This window comes from Pieris rapae, chromosome 17 (assembly GCF_905147795.1).
Source record: "Pieris rapae chromosome 17, ilPieRapa1.1, whole genome shotgun sequence".
NCBI classification, from domain to species: Eukaryota; Metazoa; Arthropoda; class Insecta; order Lepidoptera; family Pieridae; genus Pieris; species Pieris rapae.
This window is the reverse complement of record NC_059525.1, coordinates 148,714-175,345: the sequence shown is the minus strand read 5'-3', so window position 1 is coordinate 175,345 and position 26,632 is coordinate 148,714. Positions and strand designations below refer to the sequence as shown.

The 26,632-nt window shown below is 36.1% G+C and overlaps 2 protein-coding genes across 4 annotated transcripts in view; one reads left to right on the top strand and one right to left on the bottom strand.

The window, feature by feature from the left end:
• Positions 1–1,433: 1,433 nt before the first annotated feature.
• LOC123689914 lies at positions 1,434–5,932 on the bottom strand. Its single transcript, XM_045631940.1, has 2 exons — positions 4,692–5,932; positions 1,434–4,005 (listed from the first exon to the last, which is right to left on the bottom strand). Exons 1-2 carry the CDS (start codon positions 5,930–5,932, stop codon positions 1,509–1,511), a joined length of 3,738 nt encoding a protein of 1,245 aa, XP_045487896.1. The 3' UTR covers positions 1,434–1,508.
• A 2,493-nt stretch (positions 5,933–8,425) lies between these two features.
• The window catches only part of LOC110998347 (ankyrin repeat and BTB/POZ domain-containing protein BTBD11), a 28,384-nt gene continuing 10,177 nt past the window's right edge, over positions 8,426–26,632 (top strand). For 2 of the 3 annotated variants that reach the window (XM_022266937.2, XM_022266936.2), the window contains exons 1-3: positions 20,422–21,617; positions 24,661–24,842; positions 25,998–26,176. In XM_022266937.2, the coding sequence (XP_022122629.2) occupies positions 20,437–21,617; positions 24,661–24,842; positions 25,998–26,176 (1,542 nt within the window). In that variant the 5' untranslated portion in view covers positions 20,422–20,436. Of the gene's footprint in view, positions 8,540–15,217; positions 15,398–20,421; positions 21,618–24,660; positions 24,843–25,997; positions 26,177–26,632 lie in introns of those variants that run through there. The other variant, XM_022266938.2, reaches the window with a different exon arrangement.

Here is a 26,632-nt window from a genome sequence, read left to right as displayed (position 1 = left end):
AGAGATAGTGCGCCTGCGCCGGCGATCGCTATGCGTTGGCGATAATGTTAGGTGCATAATACAATTTACTTGTTGTTCAATAAACTGTTAAATTTATATTTTTTCTTGTGTTAGGCTTCATTAATTTAGATAAATTTGAATTGAAGAATTGAAATTGCTCTATTAATTTCGCTTTTATCGCAATGTCTTCTATCACAGAAAAAACGTTTGTTTTTAGATCGGACCGAGCTCTTCATATATTGACACAATTTTGATTGAACTGCTTAGCAATGAATAAGCAATTTTTGAAATTGAAGACGACTGTTAATTTATTAACAATCAATAAAGTGACATCATGTACATATTAACAGATAATCTTCGTAATGAGAGGAAATCAGTCTTAAACTTCCCATGTGTACCACAATCGCAGAAACGCAAAATCAAAAGATTTGACTCAAGATACAATTTTTTAGCTCAACTCGATTTTCCGATCTAATTCCTAAGCCCCACGTGTTCTAGTGATCGAATTAAACCGTCCGTACTGAGCAATGCGTTCCCCAGTAGCTAAGGTGCATTCCTCGGCTCGTCCCACCAAAATCGGACCTAACTCGGCCCGATATGGTCCACTATGAAACGCGAGTTCAAATATGCTAAAAGCGCTGTGTCCCAATAGCTGGGTTGATTGCTGTGATGGAATTTGAGTTGTATCGCCTTTGAGTAGGGAGCGTTGTGGGGTGGAGGTGCGCGGCGGGGCGGAGAGGGGCGACGCATGCGGTCCGACTGGTTGCGAGCGACGACCGGAGGCTGCGCGCGCGCAAGTACACTCGCACGACCAAGTGCTCTGCCCACGTGGCTATTATTTTATTAATATTTTGTAATATTAATAAACACTAGACGTGTTTATTGGTTTCCTACTCACTAAAGTAGGTGATAAGCCTACGCTTTACAACAATAATGTTTACTTCATGCTTTCTATTAATTAGTATGCAAACAGACACAAATATCTGAAGCATAGGTTTCGGAATTTCACACATATAATATGTATCACAAAGAACGGTTCGGTGGCCGTCGATACGTAATCTTATACTAAAATAAGTCCTGAGTACATACCTCAAGGTTGCTCCTTGTTAGGGCGAAAGGCACAAAAAAACACGTCAGCCGTAAGGATGGATAGATTGTTAGTTTTGGGAACAAGAAATGTTAGGACTGATGCTGTACCTTGCCTTACAATAATAGTTCACGAATACGCACAAAAACACTCACTATAATAGTCTAAATGGAGGACGTAACTATTGACAAGAGATGCACAAAAAAACACTATAAAATTGCATCTAACTGTACGCAACGAATGTTCAACCACGACACGTTCACAATGCGAATGCGCGGATCAGCCGAGTTAAAAATATTTTTGGGACCACCCTCATGGCCCTCAATTTATTTTATCAACTAAATAATTCTATTCCGAACAGTCCCCCGTCCCAGTCAGGCTTAACATGACTGAGTCCAAAACCGGAGGCTGGTAGCAAAGGTTATGCCACTGGAAGACGTGACAAGCAGGCCACGGCTCTTTTTAAAACCGATTCCCCAACGCGGACCTCGGCGACTCGTGGGGTACCATCTGCACCCGGGAATAGTTTAATAATGCGACCGCGTCTCCAAGATAATGGTGGCATATTTGGTTCTTTGATAAGAACCAAGTCCCCAACCTTAGGCGGATCTGTTTTATCTATCCAACGAACTCGTTGCTGCAATAAATGGAGATATTCTATATTAAAACGTTTCCAAAAACTCTGAGATAATTGTTGTAGCAGTTGGAAACGTGAGAGCCGATTTATTGGTGTGTCCACAAATGGATATTCAGGTAACGCATTGAGAGGAGCCCCAATCAAAAAATGTCCAGGAGTTAAAGCTTCTAGATCATTTGGGTCCGAAGTTATAGGACAAAGTGGTCGTGAGTTCAAAACAGATTCAATGTTACAAAAGACTGTGGCTAGTTCTTCATATGTAAGAACTGATTCTCCTATAATTCGTCGTATATGTGTTTTGGCCACCTTCACTACAGCCTCAAATATTCCACCCCAAGATGGATATCCAGCCGGACTAAATTTCCATTTAATTCCACGACGAGAAAGTGAACTTTCGATAGGCAGTTGGTTTTCAGTCAAAAACTTATAAACTTCTCCGAGGTAACGTTCACTGCCCTTAAAATTTGTCCCACAGTCGGAGCGAATCAAGTTTGGTAATCCTCGACGACTAACAAAACGAGACAAACAAGCGATAAAAGCTTCAGTACTAAGTGATGACACCACCTCCAGGTATACGGATTTTGTAACAAGACAGACAAAGACACAGAGGTACCCTTTTACGATCTTGGCGTTTCGCAATGATGAAACCTTGATGGAAAATGGCCCAGCAAAATCGGTGCCTACACCAGAGAAGGGTCTAGCAGCAGTAATGCGATCTGGAGGCAAATCTCCCATTTGTGGTTGAGTCAAGGATGCTTTAAGTCGATAACAAGGAATACACTTAAAAATAACATTTCGAATAGCCCTCCTGGCTGACAAAATCCAAAATTGTTGATGAATAATAGCCAAAAGTGTATTTAAGCCAACATGTGCATTCTTTTCGTGTCTGTCAGTAATTATCAAATCTCCCAATGGAGTTCGATTAGGAAGGAGAAGCGGATGTTTATGATTATAAGGTAGTTCTGAATGGCGTAATCTCCCACCTACGCGTAACAAACCCTTATCATCAATAAATGGATTCAGCCGAGCAACAGATCCCTTTAATTTACCTTGTCCTTTTAGAGTAGCAAAGACTGTTTCAAAATGCTTAGCTTGGATATAACGAACCCAGAATAATAAGGATTCATTTCTTTCATCTGGTGATAATACATTTGACATATTCTTAATTGTTGGATTCCTTGAATTATAAATAAACCTCCTAATCCAGGCGGTCACTCCAATCAATTTGTCTAATGAACTAAACCTTGCGAGTAACGGGTCTAAGTTTTCTATCGATTCCTGAACGACAAGAGAAATAACTCTTAAACCCGGAAGAGGCTCAACAAGTTCCGTTTTAATGCGAGGCCAACAATTTTCGGGTTGGTACAGCCAACCTGGAGCCCACCATAAGGGATGGTCTAATATTACTGGAGCCTCACAACCTCGAGATGCACAGTCTGCCGGATTAAGTTCTCCCGGTACATGCCTCCAATCCAAGGTCACGACAGATTGCTGAATTTGACAAACCCTATTGGCCACAAATACTTCCAAAACATGAACTGACGCTTGCAGCCATGCAAGAACTATCTGACTATCAGTCCAAGCAAAACACTTCTGAATATTCATTTTTTGGCCAAAAATGGATTTAACATGGTTTATCAAACGTGTCAATAGAACAGCACCTGATAACTCTAATTTAGGAATTGTTAAGCGTGTTCTTACCGGTGCAACCTTACTCTTTGCCATAACTAGTTTAACCGTTACAACACCAGATTGATTGACAGAACGAATATAAACTGCAGCAGCATAACCACTTTCCGATGCATCACAAAAACCATGAATATCCACTATGCATTTCCCTGGTGGCAATAAAGACCTATCAATTTTAATCAATTGAATTTCAGGAAGCGACGAAACAAACCTAACCCAAACACTTAACAATTCACCAACTAAAGGGGCATCCCATGTTAATCCTTGTAACCAAAGCTTTTGTATAAAACATTTTGCCCAAAAAACAACTGGAGCTAACCATCCATTAGGATCGTATATCCTGGCTACAGTTGAAAGTACTACACGCTTTGTCCAAGATTTAATTACATCTATGTCTTGCACTCGAAAGGTAAATATATCACCTAACGGTTGATACTGAATACCTAATACTGCAACAGCGTCAGGGTTGTCCACGTTCTGAAAAATATATGGATGTTGTTGATGATCCTCGGGTAAACCAGCAAGAACAGCTTGTGAGTTAGACACCCATTTCCTTAACTCATATCCACCAGCCTTAAGAATCCCAATTAGCCTCTCTTTTGCACGGGCCGCACGACTGTTTATATCTCATCTGTACATCTACTCACGCGGCCTAGACCCTCGCGCACCGCGCCCGATACATCGCAACAAAAACCATTATATCTGTTGGAATATAATAACTACAACTATGAAAAAAATACTAGAAAATAGCTTAAAGGATATAGATTAAAATACATTTAATAATAATTAGATGCCCGTGACTACAATATCTTAAAGTTGAAATCAAACTCAATTTAATAGCCCGTGACGACAATATTTTAAAGTTGGAATCAAACTCAATTTTGCATTTAAAACTATAAAATATTATCATAATCATAAAGTACAAATATTCAAGTTTATTTTGATGTATGATAATTAAAGAAATATGATATAAAACTAACAAAATAATTGCCGACACTCGATACGCTTGTTGACAAAATTGACAAGTACCACTTAACCGACTTTGGAATTTTTTTTGTACAAAGAACTCTTCATATTTCATTGCCATCTGTTGTTAATTGGGTACACTATTTCGTAAGCTATCGTTCTACGTCGATAAAAACGTTTATTTCTTAGGTCAGTTTGAACTAGATGGCATTTTCTTAAACTCTTCGTTTTGGGTACTGTAGTTACCACGTACGAATGAGGCCATACTGTTTTTTGGTTACTGTAGTACCCACGTACAAAAGAGTGGTTAGCTCATCGCGTAGTATCAAGGCTTCTTTCTCATTTGCAGCTCCAGTGCAAATGTCATCAACGAAAACATCACTATTCAAAACATCAGCTGCTCTTGGAAATTGCAAACGTTCTCGCTCAGCCAATTCTAACAATGTACGAATAGCAATATAAGGACTTGATCTGAGTCCGTAAGTATTGGTATTTAATTCAAATACTGTAACTGGATCGGATTCCTTCTCACGCCACAAGATAAGTTGATAGCAACGGTCATCAGTATGAATTACAGTTTGCCTAAACATCATTTTAATATCTGCAACAAATACAATCTGATGTCTTCTAAAATTTGTTAAAATATCACCAATGTCACGATGTAACTTTGGGCCCGAATGCAAACATTGATTTAAAGAAACTCCATTGGAAGTAGGCGCTGAGCCATCAAAAACCACTCTTATTTTACCACCTTTAAACACAGCATGATGTGGAATGAAGTAGTGCTCCTGTGTGCGCCAATCATAATCAGAAACTGACATATGTCCGAGCTTAAAGTACTCGTCCATAAACTCTATATACTTAGCACGAAAAGTAGAATCTCTTTTCATTCGTCTCTCCATGGATGTTAACCTTTTCTCAGCTAAAGACCTGGAGTGACCCAAAGGTGGTCGGGATGGTAAAAAAGGTAACCTCGTGACAAACCTACCCGAACGGAGACGACCAGTGTTATTCTGAAAAAACAATTCACATTCTTGGTGCTCCGGATTTTCACGAGCCGCTGTGGGAGGCTCTTCGACTTCCCAAAACCGTTGAATGGCTTCAGCAAGTGAGAGTCCCACACACAAGTTACCATCTTCAACGCTAAGAGATTCTATTGGAAACACAGGACCCATAATGACATCACCAAAATCAGTTGTGACTGCTACTAAACCCGCTGGTTGTAAAAGTGTGCTTTTACTTAGCCGCAGCATTCCCAAAACTTCTGCTCCGAGTAGCAAATCGATTTGACCTGGAATATGAAATGTACAATCCGCTAAGTTTAGACTACGTGTAAAATCTAATATCTCCGATGGTAATTTAACAAGTGGGTGTCTGCCCATAACAGTATCTAAAATTATGGCAGAAATTGTAATCTGTGGCTGAGAGCATTGAACAGGAGAAAAAGTAAGTGTAACTTGTCCCCGCAAACCAGCAACCTTAGAGCCACCTACACCAAATATACTCCCGCTAGCAGGGAAAATACGCAACTGTAACCTATCCACCAAATCCATTGACACCAAACTTCCCTGTGCTCCAGAATCCAAAATCGCACGCGTGGTTACCTGCTCACCTGATGGAGAACCAACACAAATCTGTGCGGTGGGTAACAAAACAGTAATAGGAGATGTAGGAGTTCTAGTAGGGACGTGACCTAGTCAATATCCTTCTGGTTCAGGGACCCGCTGGCCTAAACGAGGCCACTCAGAAAAGGGCAAAGGCCTAACAAAATCACGACGTTGCTGTTTAATAACAGGTGATGCACAAGAGTCATAATTATCTTTGCTCTTAGGAAGTTGTTGCTGATCAGAGGTGACACGAGTCCCGTCATGAGACCTTAAGTTTCCCCCGCCCCTGCAGGGTGGTGGCTGCCTCCGATGATAATCATAATAACCTGATCCTGTACGGTGCCTGGAAGCATGACCAAAACTACAGTGTCTAACCTTCACACCACCATTCCACTGATCACCTGTATTTTGCATATCTTCAACAAACTCCCGTGCCGGTGCAGCTGATTGGGGTGAACCATTCATATTACCACAAAGTATAATGTGATGATTGCCATTACATTGTTTGCATGGTCGTGACACTTGGCATTGTGATGCCAGGTGCTTACCTAAACAACCATAACACCACTTCCGCTGTCGGGCAATATTTCGCCGTGCTTGAAAACGTAATGCTAAAAACTTTTGACATGACACTACGGTGTGATCAGGGACTCGACAATAAACACAACATTTGCCTGAATGTTGAGTTGCCACGTTATAAACTCGCTGGTCAGGGCGTCGCATTAAGCGCATATGCTGTTGTCGCGGCCTGGTAGAAATTGGGGCCGGCGTCGTGGACGGCGCTGGAACATTATCCTGTCTGCGACACTCATCCTCTAAAAACAAGATCAATTCATCAAACGTGGGAAGATGAGTGGTTGAATCTCCACCATACGCCTGTTCAAATCGGGTGCGCATATCTAAATTTAGTTTTTGTAATGTAATATGCAACAAAATAAAAGACCAACTATCTACAGGCAAATTTAAACCCCTTAAGCCATTAATTGCCACTAATAAAGGATTTAAAACTTGAATTCTTAAGTTGTGGCTCTGCACATTACTATGTAAATTTAAAATGACATTTACGTGGCTATCCGCTAGCCTACGTATATTTTGATACCGCCTCATTAGTAAATCTCTGGCTATATCATAATTGTTGTCCACAAGTGCTAAATGTTGGACTAACCCTTTAGCCTCCCCGGTGAGACTAGCCAACAAATATGCCAACTTTTGCGCAGATGTTAAATCACCCCTTGAGTGCACTAAACTATCGAATAAATGTATAAACGCCACCCATTGGCTTAAGTCGCCACTAAAATGGGGCAAATCTAATTTGGGTAACCTACCTATAATACCACTTGAAGTTAAACTATCCTTCGATTGAAGGTTATTTGACTGAGTAGCCGAATTTAATTTAATAATACCAACGGCTTCCCTGATTTGATCAGCCAAATCCTCAGCCTGATCCATGTCTGCACAAACCTTGTCCATCACCTCCGGTTCCAAACCCAATTCAAGCAATGCCTGATACGATTTATATAAATCTTTCATCCTATCCTCTAACGCGTCACTTCTTGATAGAAGGGCCTGTACGCGATCTTTTCGCGAAATATTTAAAACGGCCGATCCTAGCCACCGCAATACACCAGCTATTTGTGCCTTGTGCGAAACCGCCATTATATAAAAGTATAAAAGTACAAACAATAGCACAAAAATCAAATAAAAAGCAAATTATAATAAGCGGCTAATAACTTACTACACAAAACGATTTATAACACTATCAAAACACTATAATCCCTACAAACATAACAAGATATATGCATTAATAAGTTATGAACCCAGGACTTATATACCGAAAAATCATTAACTAAAATGGAACCACGCTCTGCTACCAAAAAATTATGTATCACAAAGAACGGTTCGGTGGCCGTCGATACGTAATCTTATACTAAAATAAGTCCTGAGTACATACCTCAAGGTTGCTCCTTGTTAGGGCGAAAGGCACAAAAAAACACGTCAGCCGTAAGGATGGATAGATTGTTAGTTTTGGGAACAAGAAATGTTAGGACTGATGCTGTACCTTGCCTTACAATAATAGTTCACGAATACGCACAAAAACACTCACTATAATAGTCTAAATGGAGGACGTAACTATTGACAAGAGATGCACAAAAAAACACTATAAAATTGCATCTAACTGTACGCAACGAATGTTCAACCACGACACGTTCACAATGCGAATGCGCGGATCAGCCGAGTTAAAAATATTTTTGGGACCACCCTCATGGCCCTCAATTTATTTTATCAACTAAATAATTCTATTCCGAACATAATAGTTTGAGCGTGTTTTTAAATTGTTAGTATTTAAACCAATATATTGTGCCGGCGGCTTTTTGTCTAATGAAAAGCAGATATCCTTGAAGGGCTGAGTCTTTCGTGCACGACTGTACAGGGCCGGTCGCCACGAGCTCACACAGAATGTAGAAGTAGTCGTGTAGTCGCGGCTAGCGTGATCCGTCGTCGCAGACGAGCCGGGCCGTAGCGCGAGTGATCAGCACTGGGATGGATGGCTAGGTAAAGTGGCCGTGTGGGGGCAGTGAGATGGGGAAGAGAACTTTCTTTTCTCACTATTATATTGTGTATACGCCAGTTATGCCAGAAGAATATGTGCTTAATTTGCAAGGGATCGTGTTTCCAAAATTTCTTATAGGATTGTACAAAAAAAAAGAAATCTTTAATGGTGACATAGGATTATTTATTTTCTGTGTTAGATAATTAACATATTATAATGAAATATAATAGCTTTTAGGTAATATGCATAATAACAACGAACCATTGTTTTCATATATCATGCCTCACATTAAGGTAGTGTTACTTGTTTAAAACTAAAATAAATATTTAAAAAATGACTTACGATTGCGATCTAAAGGGCCAACGAAGAACCAAAGTTATTTGAATAATTAACGTTTGTATGTTCATAGTATACGCGAGATGCTTGCTCCCATTATAAAAATAATAGTATGTATTATATTTTTGGAAGGAATGTTGCGAATTGGATAGGAGGGCTGAAACTTTATTAGAGAATAATTTGTCTCAACCTGACTTTGAAGAAACTGCTTATAATATTTGCATAAAAAATATAAATACATAAACGTTATAAATGCATTGAACATTAAAACAGATGTAGTTATGCAAAATGAGTATTAATTTCCTTCTCATCACATCAACTTATCATTTCTACGTTCGAGCCGTGATGTCAGCGCTATATCAGACGAATTTTATAATTAATTTTTGTATAATCCAGTGATAAACAACCGACTAAGGAAAATTTATTGATTAGGATTCTTGCATCTATTAAAATAAGTCGGCAAAACTGTTTTTTTTAGTACACCAACGATCTTCAGAATACAACTTTTTACAATGACCTATTTATTAATTTTCATTGGCAATCGGTAAATACATAATTAAATCTTAATTAGTTACTTTGAATCACGATCATAAATATACCCTTGCTCTGTGTCTTAATTAATTAAATTTCATGTAGTTATTCATCATCTACAGTTGTGTGAAATAAATTACACGATATCAATAAGTTGTGGATTGGTTCTCTTTTATTCTTCTTTACCTTTCATTACACGTTTGAATTATTTGCGCTTCTTGCAAGAACAGGAACTGCCTTCGTAGGTTAAAAATATTATGCATTCAAGGAGATATTTATTTATTTTTCAAAGGGCGGTCTTACACACACAAGAAAAATGCACAGTCTTGCGTGGACACAAAATACAATCTATTATTATTACTATTTGACACACACGTAAACACAAATTAAAACAGATTTTTTATTATATTAACAAGTTTATAACTTTAAATTTAACTTCTCAAAACCATTTTTTTTCTTTAATTAGTACTACGGCTCTTGTGAATATGCATTCCGCATTTATTAAACTAATTGATATTTACAGTATTCAGATAAAATACCGCAATTTTAATTAAAACTGTCATTCAAAAGCACTGTCCTGCATGATCATTTCACACCGTGTTCAATATTAATATAAAATTAGTAAAATAATTTTGATCTTAATTTACTTACATTTATTATTTATTTAATTGATTCGGTAAAAAATATAGACTTTTTATAATAAAAATATCTTCCTATTATTTTTTTATTACGAAGTAACTACAATTATAGTAGATAAATGTAGTTTATACTTATTTACTATAATAAATACACAGCATCGTTTTTTATAAAATATTAAAATATATTTTTAAAAAAATGTAGAATATCAAAATATACGTATGTATTTGTAATCTCCCTTTTGTAGATTCCATTTTAAAACAGTCTGTGAAAAAGATAATGCGCACACGTCTGACATATGCAAACCACTTAACACGCTGTCACGAAATGCTTACTTTTCCCCGATTAACAGATTAAATTCGCATAAATTTTTTAATAATTCTGTCACTCAACTGTTACTTATTAAACCACGAATTATACTTGGTGCACAACTTTATAAAATCAAATTTGGTATCTTTGGGAATTACGTGACAGCGAATCGATTTATGTTTATACCCGGAGCAAAAGGGTATAAACACATATTTTGTAAATATTCCTCAAATTGTACAGTTTTACAGTAGACCGTGTAAATAAAAATAATTTAATAATTAATTGTATGGATTCTTGTGATTCCTTTTATCCTGTTAGAAGTGCATAGGCGTTTTCGTTATAGTCCAAATCTTAGGTAAAACTTTATGTAAGAATTAATTCCCGTTCAACAGCTTCTATCAAATTGATACGGAACTAAGGACGTCCTAAATACTTAACCGCTAGCTGTAACTTAATATTTTCAAAGTTACCCTTCACTTGTGAACAAGTCACGCGTCTCCAGCACGCGACCACATATTTTGTTTCTAAAATAATATGTATGTGTACATATCTGTATATAGATTTATAAATACTCTAGTCACAATTTATTTATTTTTGATTTATGTATTGAAGTTTACATAATATATAAGACAAGTATAGTAAAAAATAAAAAATCGCAGAATAACAACAACTACAGTAAGCTACGGCTTTTATTTTTTAAATAACCAAATAATATTTTGATAAACATGCTTGCTAGAATGGAATATGAATGACTCAAGCCTTAACCATAATACAAAGAAAAATAAATGAAAACCTATGAATATGTTATAGCAAATTAGTAATATTTTTCTCTTTGAAAAAGGCTACTAGGTAGGCTTTACGTAAAAAATTTCGCTAAAAATAATTCCACCTGATACACTTAGATGCATAATACTGATAACCATAGAAACGCAACTTATTCAATAGTTGCAACCACCGTTTGATTAAATAATTAAGACTTGGTAATAAAATGTCGTAATTACGTTTTGCATCAGATAGTACTTACCAAGTACAGTTTTTACCGGCATGTTCGAGACGCTTTGCTCCCACGTCACGTCGCCATCGTCGTAAAAACTTGGAAAACTTACAATAGTGAAAGTGCTTTGTAATTGATTAGATGAAACTCATCACATGGAACTCTAGCTTGATCTTAGATCATTTTCTCCTTTGTCTTAGTTTTATACGCAAACACTAGACTTTCTCAGGCGATTTAATAATATTTTAAAAATTAATTAAACTAACTTCGTTATCATCAATTTAATTAATTTTATTTCAATATTTAAAATTAGTCCAATTTCCCGGAATCTTTCCGCAAGTTTCAATAGCGTTGATGTCTTTTCTACGGGAAACCCGTGCCGCTGAACTTTCTAAAGTAGATAATGCATTTATAACGTTTTATTAGGGTATATTACGTATTAGTTAATATGTAGGATAAACAACTCGTTGAAAAGGTCAAGGAGTAGCGGTCGTGAGGCAACGTTCATTATGCTATTATAGTATCAATCAAAATATAAACGCTAATGGACATTATATTACAGTTTTAACGACTTATCCGTGGTCAGTTGATTGTGTGATGATAAGGAAGGTTTATAACAATCATATAATGCAATTGCATAACTAGAAAAGCTACTTCAATGCCAATTACAATTATATAAATACTCGTCTTAGAGTTAAAGTTATTTATAACAGGTAGTTGCACGTTACGATTGTATTAACTAATTGAACCCAATAGCGGCATAAATCCCAAAAGGGCATAAACCCGAAAACGCTGGGCGCGCAATCGGGAGCTTTTTGCCCCTTTTCAGATTCCATTGTGTCAGGTAGAGCGGGGTGGCCAGCCGATACGAGCTCGCTGTTTTTGAACAGTTTTTTATCGTTTTGTTCCGAGAGAAACACCTGCTGCTCGGTGCTCGTTGCGCGCGACTTTGTTTTGACATTGCATTTTAGCGCAAAGTATGAAATTGTGAGCTGAATATAAAAATTTTGCTCATTACTCGAGTATTTTTATGACAAAATTATACTTAAGTGTATATTTTTACTTACTTACTGAAATATTGAGTTTTGTTTCCAAGTTCAAATTTAAATTGAATATAAATGGTAGCTGAACTTTAAATGCCACATAATTTTAATCTCTAGCACAGACTTTGTATTGTCTTATTCGGTTTTCGAAAATTCGGCAAAGCAATCAATTCTTGTGTATTACTCAAAATATGTCAACTGATTTTACGAAAACCGGACTATTTTTTTGTATTACCTTTTTAGTATTAGAGTAATCGCAAAACTTTTTCCACTAAAACCAATTTATTTGTTGAATTTACGATACGCAGGTCCAATGCAATTTGCATACAGGAATAACATAAAGCAGGTTTTATAATTTAGGCTCCTCTGTAGTTTTTATGTCACTCGCCGGGACTCTGTAGATCCTTTAAACACCAATTATCCCCGAAGCTAATAGCGATTTTATTGTTTCTTATTGGCGGTTGTACCCATTATTCAAATTTGATTTACATAAGTATGCAAAGTGCCCTAAGGCCTTTGCCCCGAAATGGATTATAAATAGCTCATTACGAGGATAACTCGAAATGGTTAAGTTTTTGTTGCGTCAGAAGCGCTCCGATACAAATGACCGATTCTTAGAACTACTGTGCGTCTCCGCCTCGGGCCTGATTGACCCCGGTGATGCTACAAACACGCACCATGACCTAAAACGGAGAATGTGCATCTTAAAATACGTAATGTATATACATATGTTGTAAATCAGAAAATACCGTAACAAACCACTACCACTACCCACAGTTATATTTAAAAATTACATTAAAGTAATATAAGAGTGTTTCTTCGTAAATAAAATTATCCTAATGACATGTACATATAAAACGATAGCAGGTGGTAGAAAATTGTAGGGTCCATCAAAAATGCCCTTCAGACGTAATTTACTGTAATAATGCAGTCGAGAGCTTCGCCCGCGCCGAATAAATGTTTTTCTCGCCATGATTGATGACACGCTACTGTGGACCTCGAATATAACGCGTATTCGGCAAATATTTAAATAAAGGAAACGTTTTTTACCTGAACCTATTCATGATAGATTAACTTTGTCATAAATTTAATAAAAAAACCAGTTGGTATTTAAAAATTAACTACACAAATACCAGCTTGTATTAGTTTTTATATTTTACAAAGTGATTTATCTCCGTTTAGTTACAATAATTATGTGTGTTGTTCTTCGTTTATTATTAGAACCAACGTTTAACGAAGATACTCATTTAAGAACTTAGAATCTTTGAAAATTAAATGATATGAATTATGTTTTATGCTGATCGTTATTATAGTGTTTCTATGTAGAGTGACTGCACGTAGAATAACAGTGTTTTACAACCGATAAAGGAAGGATATAATTATTTAATTGTAGAGGAAGTACGAAAGATAATACTGCATTAATCTAAGATACCAATACGAATTAAATGGCAGTTTCATGCATTATTTAAAGCGATGTAATCTAAAAACCGAAAGTGGTTAAGTAAACGATTCAAAAACCGTATTTGGTGTCGGAATGCGGTCCCTCGGTGCGGGGCTCACTAATTATCCGACTTTCGCAAATTGCTACCACTCTGCCTCGCTCCTTGCCTGCTTTTTATCACTTCGTGTAACTACACTGCATCTCTTGTTCTTTCAATTTCACCATCAATATTACAGACATTTTTAAAGAATGAGTCTGTGTGACTCTCTTCATGGACTGAAGTTGTTGTCGTTGTTATTGTGGACGGGAAAAACAATTCAAATATATCAATTAAAGTGTTTTGTACGATTTCGTGTCACCGAACGTCTTGTTGAACATTGAAGCTAATCCAATTAGACGTGTTCGTGGCGGCCTGAGATTTCGGAAGTAGGCTGTTAGCACTTGTTGTTCTCAGAGCAATGACCAGTTACGTCACTACACTATCTCTTGTTTACTTGTGCTGCAAATGCAAGCAGTTGCCACACCCATAGTGTTACGGCTAGATCAATAAAATAACTAAAATATTTTCGAACATCCTTCTTCCTTTACTAGTAAATATGCTAAGCATACATTATACTAAGGTATGAAGTGTGTATATATGTTGGAGTGCTGCCGGTTTGGACAGGATTTGAGCTTCGTTTCCCGTGCATTGTCTTTCACCCTTCGACACGAATCATTTATCGAGCACACCTTTATAAAGCACTCATCAAATGATACATTTCATGCCGTATCATATATAATTCTCATTAATTAAGGTATTAAAAGAAAAACTACACCCTGTGTTATCGTCGAGTCTCGCGGTGAACAAAGACTACGGCAGAAACTCTTCGGATAAGTTTCACAATTCGTTCAATAATTTAGTTTCTTCCAAGGGAATAAACAGTGGTAAGAACGTTTAACACCGTCTCAGCCTCCATTCCTTACAAATTCCTGACAAACGAATGACCTTAGCGACCGCTATTACCGACATTAAGTATCGCGCACTGCGGTAACCAGACACGCCTGACCCCTCCACATTCTTCCTGCACATAAAAATTCCAACGAGATGAACGATGATTAACAACGGATTATTTAAAATGACTCATTCGGATATTCCACTCGAGTTATGAGGATAGTGCAGTGCAGTTTTAATGTTTATTTTAATACAGTAAATGTTTTATTAAAATAAAAAATGGAAAGCGTAAAAAATCCAGTAAACAGAAATTAAATAATCAATACATTTATCACATAATATATAACAAGTATCACGACTGCGTAGTATTCTTCTGATGCATCAAAACAAAATAAGTTTTCCTTTTTTATACCTTATCTTCTGAGTAATTGATTTCTAGTAAGCCGCTATAAATTCCAGTGAGGATGCGCGCACGCTATCTGCGGTGCCAGCCCTGACGGCGGTGTCAGGGGTGGCAGCAGTGTCCGCTGTGCCAGCAGTGTCGGTGACTGCTGCTGACCCGGAACGACCATGCGCGTGCGCCGGCTGGCCGCGGCGTCAGCCACCAGTTCATGAGATTTTGCGCCCTAAGCCTCGAAGGTAAGTAACAATTGAGATCCATCTGAAAAAAGAAGCTTTTTTATATCCTCTTACATTTTTTAAATTTTCCTCTTGAATATTAACATCCACTCGGAATTATCATCTTACTAAAACGTCACTAAACTTTAATTAAAGTAATAAAATTTCGGAAAGAACGCAGCAGAATTGTCCGGCTGTTGAATAACGACTTCCCTGCTTGCTATATTGCATACAAATATCATGCATCATTTTGAACCCAAATTCAATTAACAAGAATAAAAAGTCGAATAAATAAAGTTTCTAGAACATCCCAATAACGGTCTGCCGGCCCATATACACCTCGTGGCCCGTAAATACTGGTAGCGTTTTATGTTCAAACATATTTACGAGTTAAGCAATTATTTAAGTTTGTTTCTTTCAAGCTTAAAGTTTTATGGTTCTCGCGAATTATGTGCCTTTAACCGTAGGCGATAATTAATAGTTTAGCTCTGAATTTGTATGAATTATGATTGTAACAAACGATTCAATGTTTGCGTACTAAATTACTTTTGTTGTGGAATTTATGAGTATACTAGGGTTCATGCAAATTGCAGCTAAGTCTCGCTGTAAAAGTAATCAAAATTCTTTATAATAGTACTATTTATTCAAAATTTGATTCAGAACTCTGATTGTGAAACTGTTTACTGTTGCTTTTTGCTTGAGGTTAGAAAAAAATTGTAAGTAAAATGAAAGTAAAAATACGCCAATAACTGTTTGAGTATTTATAATAAGCTTAAAGCTTCGAGCGAAAGAAGTATTTATCCTGTACATACTAGATGATAAGTAAGATATTTAAATTATTTCAAGACCAGAAGCAGATCAGATAACGAGGAGCATCTGATTCAAACTGACGGATTCCTCTTTAATGTATTATCGTCGGAGAGTGGACAGGATTTATACATATATTATAAAAATATATTTTCGGGCATAGGAGGCGGTTTCCTCACGCTCGAGCGATCTACCGTTCGAGCGAATGTTAAATGCGCACATCGAAAGAAAGTCCACTGCTGCACAGACGGGGATCGAACCTCCGACTTCAGGGATGAGAGTCGCACGCTGAAGAGACTTATAAAAATATATATAAACAGTGTTGGCTTACATTCTTTTAATAATTTTTATCATTATGTCACGATATATAATTTATTTAAATAAATGACACAATGTAGATACATACACACTTAACACTCATAAACGTTAAGACGATATTCATTATTCAATCTAAAAAAAATAAAGCTCATAAATATGCTTTATAAATTTTGAATTGCTAGTCAAAGTTGAAAATAAACTATTAAATGTTAATGGTGAAATATAATTTATATAAAACGATAGCAAATATTTTAGCTACAAGCGTATTAATAAAAACATTTTAAAGATATGCAATTATTATTAAAGTATTTATAAAGTGCTGGAGATCGATAAATATTCGTGTTTATCAGTCACGATCCACGACTCCGTTAGCGGGAGATACACAAATTTGCTTATCATCTGCGGATCAGCTTCCAGTCTTGCCCCCGAGACTCGAGACGTCAATTTTTACTTGACTTATACGAAGATAATATCTTATATCGGTAATTGAGTTAAATAATATATATTCTTGATTATTCGATTTGCTTAATGTTAAATGTCACGCAAGTTATTAACCGACATCCTAACTTCATGATAGCGATTTAATTGTTGTCAGTTTACGTATTTTGTTTGGAAAAACGTGCAATTTCAAGGATGATGATTAATTTTAAGAAGGAGATAGATAGATGAAATCTGTGTATGCATGAAATACATTCGTTGTACCCAACGAAGTTTGCTTTACTTGATAGATTTCGACCTTTCGACCTTTCGACGATTCATCAGCCGAACCTGTTGTTTTACTTTATTAATTAATCATATATTACTCTTAATAGCCAAATGTGAACCGATCCGTTTCACAGGGGCCAATTAGTGTACATTTGTCTCTCAGTTGCGATAAGGCCGTGTGTTCGAGGCCTTACAATCAGCGGTGCCTTTGCTGATACAATCCACTGATACTTCCTTTTAGCGGTTTTTTTGCATAAAAAGAACAAGAACTCGACATGTATGTAAAAACGCTAATTAATTGACTCATAATGAATGATACCAACATTCAATTCCTCGATGAAACCATAAATTAACATCAATGTCAATTATATACATCACTAACTTTTGTCCGCAGTTTCGCCCGTATATTGTGTGTCTTATGGCAACATTTCTTGCTATCTATTTTGCAATAATCATTAACAAAACCAAACACAGCTTTTATTTCTTATTTAAATATTACCATGTCTGGTTAAAGATATTTCACCAGATACATATTTTTTTCCAATTAAATTATAAACATAAAACAGGTAAATTTCCAATGTATTAAAAATTAAACTATACAGTATTTTTAATCTACTTATTATAAACATTTTAATTTACAAAGTCAGGTTAATTGTATAACTTTATTATTCATAGGAAAACAGTTCCGCATCAACTCCACGTAGTTATTTCAAAACTGTCAGTCCCTTAAGTAAACATAAGATGGCCGGACGCAGTGAGCATTCCCGTCTACATAAATCCTGTTTGGCAATTTTTTGGGGACCAAAGATGCGCCCCGCAGCCGCATACCTCTGCAAATGACTATATAATGTACCCGGACCTGTTCGGGTAAAAAACGTGTGATGATTTTATGATCAACTTAGTAGCGACATTTCGTTGCGGATAAAATTTGGCCAACATCAAATTCTTGTTAATCACCTATTTCTGTTTGGGTTGGGTTTTTTTTTTGTTAATAAAAAGTTATATAAACATTATAAATATGCTAATAAAATTATTTCAGGTAATAAAAAGAGACTGTAATAGTGTAACTTGCGACTGACCAAGAAAACACATACAACTTATTATTCATAATAATAATAGCCTTTATTCAGATACATTTTACATTATTTATTTATTATTATTATTATAATATTTAATACGTTTTTTAACAATAACTAAAGTAAGGATTGCCTTATTGCTATGATTTCTTAATGATATCATCTGTATCGATGTTTACTTTCGCCTCAAGTAATAATTAACAATGCCGAAGTGGAAAAAGGACTTTCTCTATCACCTTGGGATGGGAACCAGCAACTTAATTGTGATTATGAACAATACTTGCCGCGAGTTGTTTTGTAACGAAAGTTATTGTGCAAGAACAAGAACTCTGGAAAATATCGTAAGAAAGCAGACGTTACCGCACACTAATTATATGCTGTAACTTGAGAAAATTTATTGTTTTAAATAATTGTTCATTCGTGAATCATGATTATAGAAAGAATGGTGAATGAAGTTTGATAAAATTCACATGCATTTACGACGTTGAGGCATACTTAAATTTAGGCTTTCGTTTATTAACGGATTCAGTGAGAATTAGAATGGAATCAGAGGGACTTTCTGTGAATTATATTATTCTTCGCAAAATATACTACGAAAACACAATTAAAAATTTAAAAAAATATGTAGGTACAACAAGAATTTGATTCCTCTAAAGTAAGCGACGAGAATTAAGTTAGGTTATTTTATTAGATAGTAGTTGGACTATAATAAGACAACTAGCTGTGATAACCAACAAGATTCCAAGTGTTTCTATGTTTTGACAAGACTTTAAAAATTAAATAAAACATCAGCAATCATTTGTTATGTTGTATAGACAAAACAGTTCATATAACTGGCAACAAAGTCCGTGCCGTAGAGACGCCGCAGGCCAATAAAAGTGCTGTGAGACAATTATCGTTTACGGGGTCGTTTCAATAAGTGTCCGCACTTAACTGCCAGAGAAACAGTTTCGAATATACATAATGTTTAGTTTTCTCTTCGACTCTATTAAACATACGCTAGATTACTTTATCTTTTAACTTACTATGTAACGCTTTATTTCAAGATTTAGGTAGGTACTTTATATTATCTGATTCCTAATGGAATCAAAAATAATTGTTAGAAATGAGCTTGAACTTTGATCGAAAAATCCCTTGATCCATAGAATAGAACACTGGTTACCGAGTAACGGGCGGCATCTGAATACTACCAAAATGGTATTTGCTTACGTTAGCCTGTTTCGAGCCCTGGCAGCTATTATAATTAGTTTTCATCTTCAATTAAAACCTTGAAATAAAAACTAATTGGTACCTGCAATGGGATGCAACTTCCTCCCGCGTCGCAACAAACCATTTACTCTTGTACTCTGCAGATGGTTGCAAGTATTACCACTGTGTCTAGGTATAATAATGCTAAGCAATTGTTGCAGTCTTAAAATGGGTATTTTTGTTTATTACTATACAATATTTTTAATATAAAAATGTATTCTACTAAAGATCACACAAAAGAATATTATTTAAATTAATCATAATATCATAAACAATTCAATAATATAAAAGTTAATCACGTACGTTTACCGCTAATGTAATGTGGTACATTCAAGATATCTGCTCAATGAGCTCGTGTTCTCGATAAACAAACTGGAAAATATTAAAATGTAAATGCAGCTTTAGATAATCAAGGAATCGGTAATGGGATGTTCGGTTGATTTCAAGCGTTTTCTATAATTAGCAACACTTTATGGTTTCGTTCACCTCGAGATCCTCGTCGGCCGCAATCGAACACTGATGCTTATTGCTTACAAGTGCACACTCCACATCGTAATGTATTTCTGTATGATATCAATAATAATTATTCACTCATCATTCGTGCCCTAAATTTCCACTATTTTTGTCCGATCCATCCAGTAATTGGTTACATCGTAAACTTAGAAAGCGACCGTAAAGTTTATGGATAGTCTTGTTCCGACGTGAGTGACGGAACAGCTATTAACTATATTACGCCTATGGTTACGCCAAATTACACGAACGCCCGAAACGATACGGATTAGCGATACCGTTGAGATTTCGTTTATTCGCGTATGTTAGAGTAGCGGGGCTAAACAATAGTTGTTGAGTAACGGCGTCCACGAGGAGGCCGCAGCCGAGCAGTGCGGACGGTGCGCTCGAGCAGTCATGCTGTGTTCCGCGCGGTGTTCTTGCTTTCTCTGCCGTGAGCTTCAGTCCTGTCGTGCCGCCGACGCCCGCAAACCTCCAAACAAACAAAACATGAGCGACAATTTCATACTTAAGAAAGCTGAGGCTTGGGAGCCTATGAAATTTATAAGAGGAGCTGCCAGACTATCAGTTCGACACTGGCAGAGTCGAGAACCGCACGCTCCCGGAAAACCTCGTTCTCCAACACACAAGTCTACAAGCTGTGAACAGCTCTATCCACAACCCTCTGAAGAAGGATCCTATGCTCTTCGAAAGGCTCCCAGTTCGGACAGAATGAAGCAGACCGACAATAAACCTTTATTTAAACTTCTAGGCAATTCGCGTTCCAAGAAAATAAGTGATAATCCCGACCCTAATGTACGACGAAGTGTTTTAAATTTTAGGAAAAACGAACAAAAGAACTCAAAAAATGTGCATGAAAAGTACGTGCCTTTACAAAAAAATTCTACTTCTCTCGAACACATATACAGTGAACCCAAGCTATGGAATTCAAAGTTAGATGAATGCTGCCGGCCACCTATCTACCAGAGCGTTGAAAAAAAAATTGCTGATAATAAAGGAGCAGATAAAAAAATATTGAATAATCGCCCTCCTTGCTATGACGAGTTAGCTAAGAAATTGTCTGATGAAAGACATAAAAAAGTCCCTGAAAATGGACTGGCTAATAAAATTACACAAAATAATAACAAAGTAGTAATTTACTTTGGCGATTCTCTCATTCGAAAACATAATGAAGAAAAAAAAGAAGAAAAAGCTCAAGGGCTAAAGGAAGAGGCTATCTATGCCAATAGAATAATGGATGATCAGGACCAATCAGGAATAGGAAGAGAAGTTGATAAGGGTGGAGGAACTCAGCTTATATCAGAAGTACAAGTTACAGAGCCTATTTATTCGGAAATCAATAATGAATCAGCACCTGGACCGATACCAATCAACGATGCAACGTACAAAAAGGACGTCAAGGAAAGCATGAGCTCGGATGGCTTTTTAATAGTAGAGTTCGAAGGAAACTTCGAAAGGGCGCGTCAGTTAGTAGAATTAGTGCATGGTGGTGGTAGTGGAGTGGAGCAACATGAAGCTACAATGTTGGATGACGATGAGCATTGTGACTGGAGTTTTATACAAAACTGGAGGAAACGGTACGTTTTCTTTCTTTTCTCATTCAGAAGTAGTTACGTATGTAACGTTGAATTTTGTAAGATGCACCTAGGAAGTGTAGCAATGTGGCGCACACATTTTGTTTACGATATTTAGTAGATAAGCCGCCACTGCCGTTACATAAATGTCTTAATTATGCCGCTTTAAGCAACGAATTTCTTTACATTAATTTCTTAAAGTGTGCCACCGTTTAAGGCAGGAATTTTATGAAATTCCTAAAGGCTAGCATTAACGGCGTAACGTCTAGTTTAGACGCTATAACGATCTCAGTAACAATTAAGTGCGTTGAACCCGTGGGAACGTAAAAAAAAGCTATTTTCCTAATTTTACTTATTTTAAGTAATTGTTTCTTATAAGCAATTCTGTTGTTAATATTTTTTATTTCACATTCAACAGTTGATTAAAAGAAATGAAGAAGTTAAAACAACTTTCTCAATTTCCTCTATTTCTTGTAATTAATTCGTTATAAACATTGAGTACTTAATTATTAGCAAACTGTTTACTTTCATTTTGTCAAGTTCGAATGGCGTTACGTTTTATTACATATTATGCATCATATTAAACTGGGTAATATACTTCTTTAATTTTATAATAGAGATTTAAGAAATAGTCTTCGTTCTACTCGTATGTCTTAAGATACTGAAATACGCTGTTTATATAAACGGTGTTAGGGGCGGTCAAGGACGACAATGATGGGTTCATCCCACCGTGAAATATATTATTTTAGGCTAATATGAAACTTAATACAAAGAAATAAGGTATATATATACAAAGTTTAATTTATCAAACCTCTCTAAAATAAGCATTGTGTTTCTGCATCGTTGACAATAGCATTGATTACAACGAAATCATTTTATGTACCTACATAAAACTTATAAAATTAAACATGACACACAACACATGATTATAGATTACTGGATAAAGTAGTGCCGGCCAATTGGTGAAGCTTGAAATTCTCAAGCCTAACTCTAGTTCTAACCCGGCTGTTATATAAATATTCGGAATAAAGATTCTTAAGAAATAAATAAAACGAAAATCTCTATTACGATGAGACTATGAACTGATCACCCCAAAGGTTTACATTATTTACTAGGTTTTTTGAAACTTATAGATTATAAATAAATATAACACTTAAAAATCTGTGTAAAGTTATATAAAAGCAATATCACTTATTCATTTTGACCGTAAGTTATTATGCAACAATGTTTACTAATAAAATTTTATTGGGACGTAAATATTTATATTTACACTTTCGCATGTAAATCTTGTTTATCGTGTTGACTTTATTCCGATACATCTTTCACGTGAGAAGTCATTACTTACTCGACTGAAAAAAGTGCATTTTTCTCCTTATTTGTTTGAGTTCAACTTATAATCAGATATTAATTACGGAGTTTTTTAACATGTATGTATAACGTTGTTTCTTTTGTTTAGATAATGGTGCACTTTATTTTGTACTTAAGTCTAATCCAAATTAATAAACGGTGAAAAATTCGTATCTTCTGCTCTTTGCAACCTAGAAGCTGGTAGAGAATTTAATATATGTACTATTAAAAAAATAATATAAAAATGTACATTTCAGATATTATCTGTTATTATTTTTGATATTACGGAAGGCTATAGTACTATTCTCAAGGAAAGAAAGTCGTGTTTACGAGATAATTAAATAATAATTGCTTATAGAAATCGGCTTAAACTACAACTGAAACAAACGAATGCAAATTTCCAGCAATGCAAACGAAGATTCGTTCGAATTCACCAAAAAGCATTACTGAACTCTCTTTGGCCTAGATATTCATTAAATTAAATTTGCATTTTTAGAGTGATATTTGCTTCTTTTGTGTGCCAAGATTCGCACACAACATAAGAACTGGTCTGCGTAAGCTTTGAGGCATGATAGCTCCAATTAGCGCGATGGCGTGAGATTTCAATAAGTTGATAGGAAGAGGTTGTCAGTTTAATCATTCGTTTCCTCGTGCTTACATAATTAGAGTCACAAGAAATGCTTCACTTTATGTTTCCTGCTGAGATAACCGACAATACGTGTTCTATCACTTTCCATTTTATTTTTTGCTTTGAATTGCTACATTGCTATTGTCTTTTATTTTATATTTACGGTTCTGTTAAGAACGTTAACCAGACGTTACTTTAGCCTTGACTTTTAAATAATATGGCCATTCCAAATTGAGAATTTTATTAATACTACCGTGTCATAAAATGCTTAGTCACATCATCAATTTATTAATTATACAACTTTTCAGCACCTCTTTGGAGAGGCAGTAAGAGTTCAATTGCCAATTAGACTCCTAACAATCAGAGCTTGAGTGGTTGGTATCATTCGATTGCTTCGATTCATGAATTTAATCAATGTAAATATATACAAAATCCCAGAAAATGATTAAATTTAAAAGCAAATACAATGTAATGCGCCCAACGGAACTAAATTATGAATGAAACCGTGCCTGACCATTTTAAACTGGTTTTTAGGTTTCATATTTTAAATGTACACTATTTAAATATCTTGAAAACAGTACATTTTTAGTATACTTTCATTAAAGGAAGCAACGTGGTTTATACTGTGTAAACTTTGAAGAGCCAATTGAAACTTTGCGATCATATTAAGCTTAAATTTAAAGATTATTTTTAGGTGGTTAGAGCCAGATAAAATCTCCGTTTCGTAAAAGGGGTAAGTATAGGAAATTGAAGCAACAATTAGGAGCAGCATTACAGTTAGGCCGTTGGACCATCAGAGCGATTTGTCCCGCATCGGCCGCGTATCGGCGTGTCACGCGATTACCGACACGGGTTACCACTATTAACCCTAACTCCGTTGCATGATACTTTACCGCTTGTTCTATAAACTCAATGTATGCATAGATTTAGGTTTTTTGCGTATCTGTAGAGTTTGGAGTATCTGTGAGGCTATAACAAAAATCAAAATACGTTTCATTTTTTATCATATGCTCTTAATGTTCACGCTTCACCAGAGCCATATACAGGATTTATATGATAAAGCTTTTGCAGGCCTTCAAGCGGCTGCCGGCCCGAAGAGGCGTGGTGCGGCGCGGGCGTGTCCGGAGCGCGAGCACTGCGCGTGCGCGTTGCAGGAGCGGCTCCGGCGCACGCCCGCCGTCTCTCGCCGCCGCCGCATGCGCATCGGGCTACGACGCCGCCGCCGCCGCCGCCGATTGATCCGCCGGCTAAACGTAGGTTTCTATACTACTTCTTTCTTATTATTGAAATCAGAAAGGCAAAAAATAAATGCGTTTCGATTGGTTGTAATTGTCTGAACCTTTGAGTGTACCTGTAATTTATGATGTAGCTATTCCTTCTTAATTGCACTTTAACAGGCCGTATACCATTTATCAGTGACTTATCTTTATATTTTTCTATCATCTTAATTCCAATTCGTTATCTCGATTATAAATCTTAATGAACTAAAAGGACGGTCAATTATATCAACATTCCTTGAGCGATGAATAAATTTAATGCTCTGTCTGCCTCGGTCGGTTTACATAATATTATCCTGATTTCTCGACGATATATGACATAAAGCAGCTTTATAAGATCCTCAGATACGGGATCAAAGTGACCGCTATCTACCGTAGGAAGCAGTTTATTGGAAACGCTAGTGCAATAGTTTTGATTAGCGCTGGCCGTATAAGGTCTGATGCGGGATGAGAGGCGCGGGTTTCGTGACTACCTCTATTAATGTGCTACATGCTCCGCACGAGAAATTGGGTTATGCTGCTTTATATGCTCGGCCTGTGATTATACTTGTCGATTGCAACATTCCATTCATCGATAAGGAGTGGATCACGAGTAAGAAGTGTTGTAACTAGAAAGATTAACTAAGAGAAATTAATTATATTTTGAATTGAATAACCAAAAATGCTATTGCAGTATGCGATATTCACGGTTAAATTGTAGCAATATATTACATATCAAATTAAATGTAAATGCGCAAGAAGTTAATTTCTAATGACATTCGTTTTGCGTTTGTCGGTGAAGTAATATAGTATTGCACATAATGTCGTTAGGAGCCGATTATTTGAACATATTTTACTTTTTAGTTAACGAGTTCTAGGTTATTTATATATAATAAGATCACTTATTAATATTAAGCAAGCATGTCGGCGTACGCGGTAAAGAGTAATTTAGTTTTATGCAAATATTAAGAAATATTTTTAAATAAAACTTATGAATATTTATTATTACAATTCATAAGCACGTCAAGTTGCATTTTATACAAAATATTGCCTATGACTGACCCAAATCAGTTAAGTTGTATAATCAAAACAGGAACAAGTGACAACTACTACAAATTTAGCTAAAGTATCTCCATTCACATTTATTTGCAGCGAACCCTGAGGATTCTCGGACGGAGGCTCCAGAGGCCCCAAGTGGGGCGCAGCTGAAGGCAATAAGCGCGGTGTCCCCAGTGACGGCGGCTAGCACGCCCGTCAAAAGCGCCCCAGCCCTAAGCAGCTATGCGCTAGAACGACGCAAACACGACCGACCTGCTGATACACCCCAACAGGTATTTTGTACTTCTTTATGATTTAAGTCAACGAATATATTCTAGGATTAAATTTACATATCATACATACATTTATGTATGCAAAACATTATTTACAACAACAGCTTTTTTAATCTGAATATGATAAAAATACCGTTTTCTAGGATAAAATAGGATTATTTCTATCTAGGCCAAAGGTTAACTTCGGTATTTGTTACAAATATTTTGAGTCAGAATTTTATTGAGTAATCTACCAAATGTGTTTACATAATCATATTAATAATTTCGAAAACTTTCCCCAATCTATTAGTGAACTTGGTTACATAAATGTAATTTGAATTAAACCATATGTTAAACGCACATGAATTACCGCATTGAAGAGGGCTGAGAATTTCCGGTTAATATAATATATAAGCAAGTTCTTTGATTGATCTTAAGCAGAGCCAAACATCCACATTTGCCTTAGCCTTCACATTA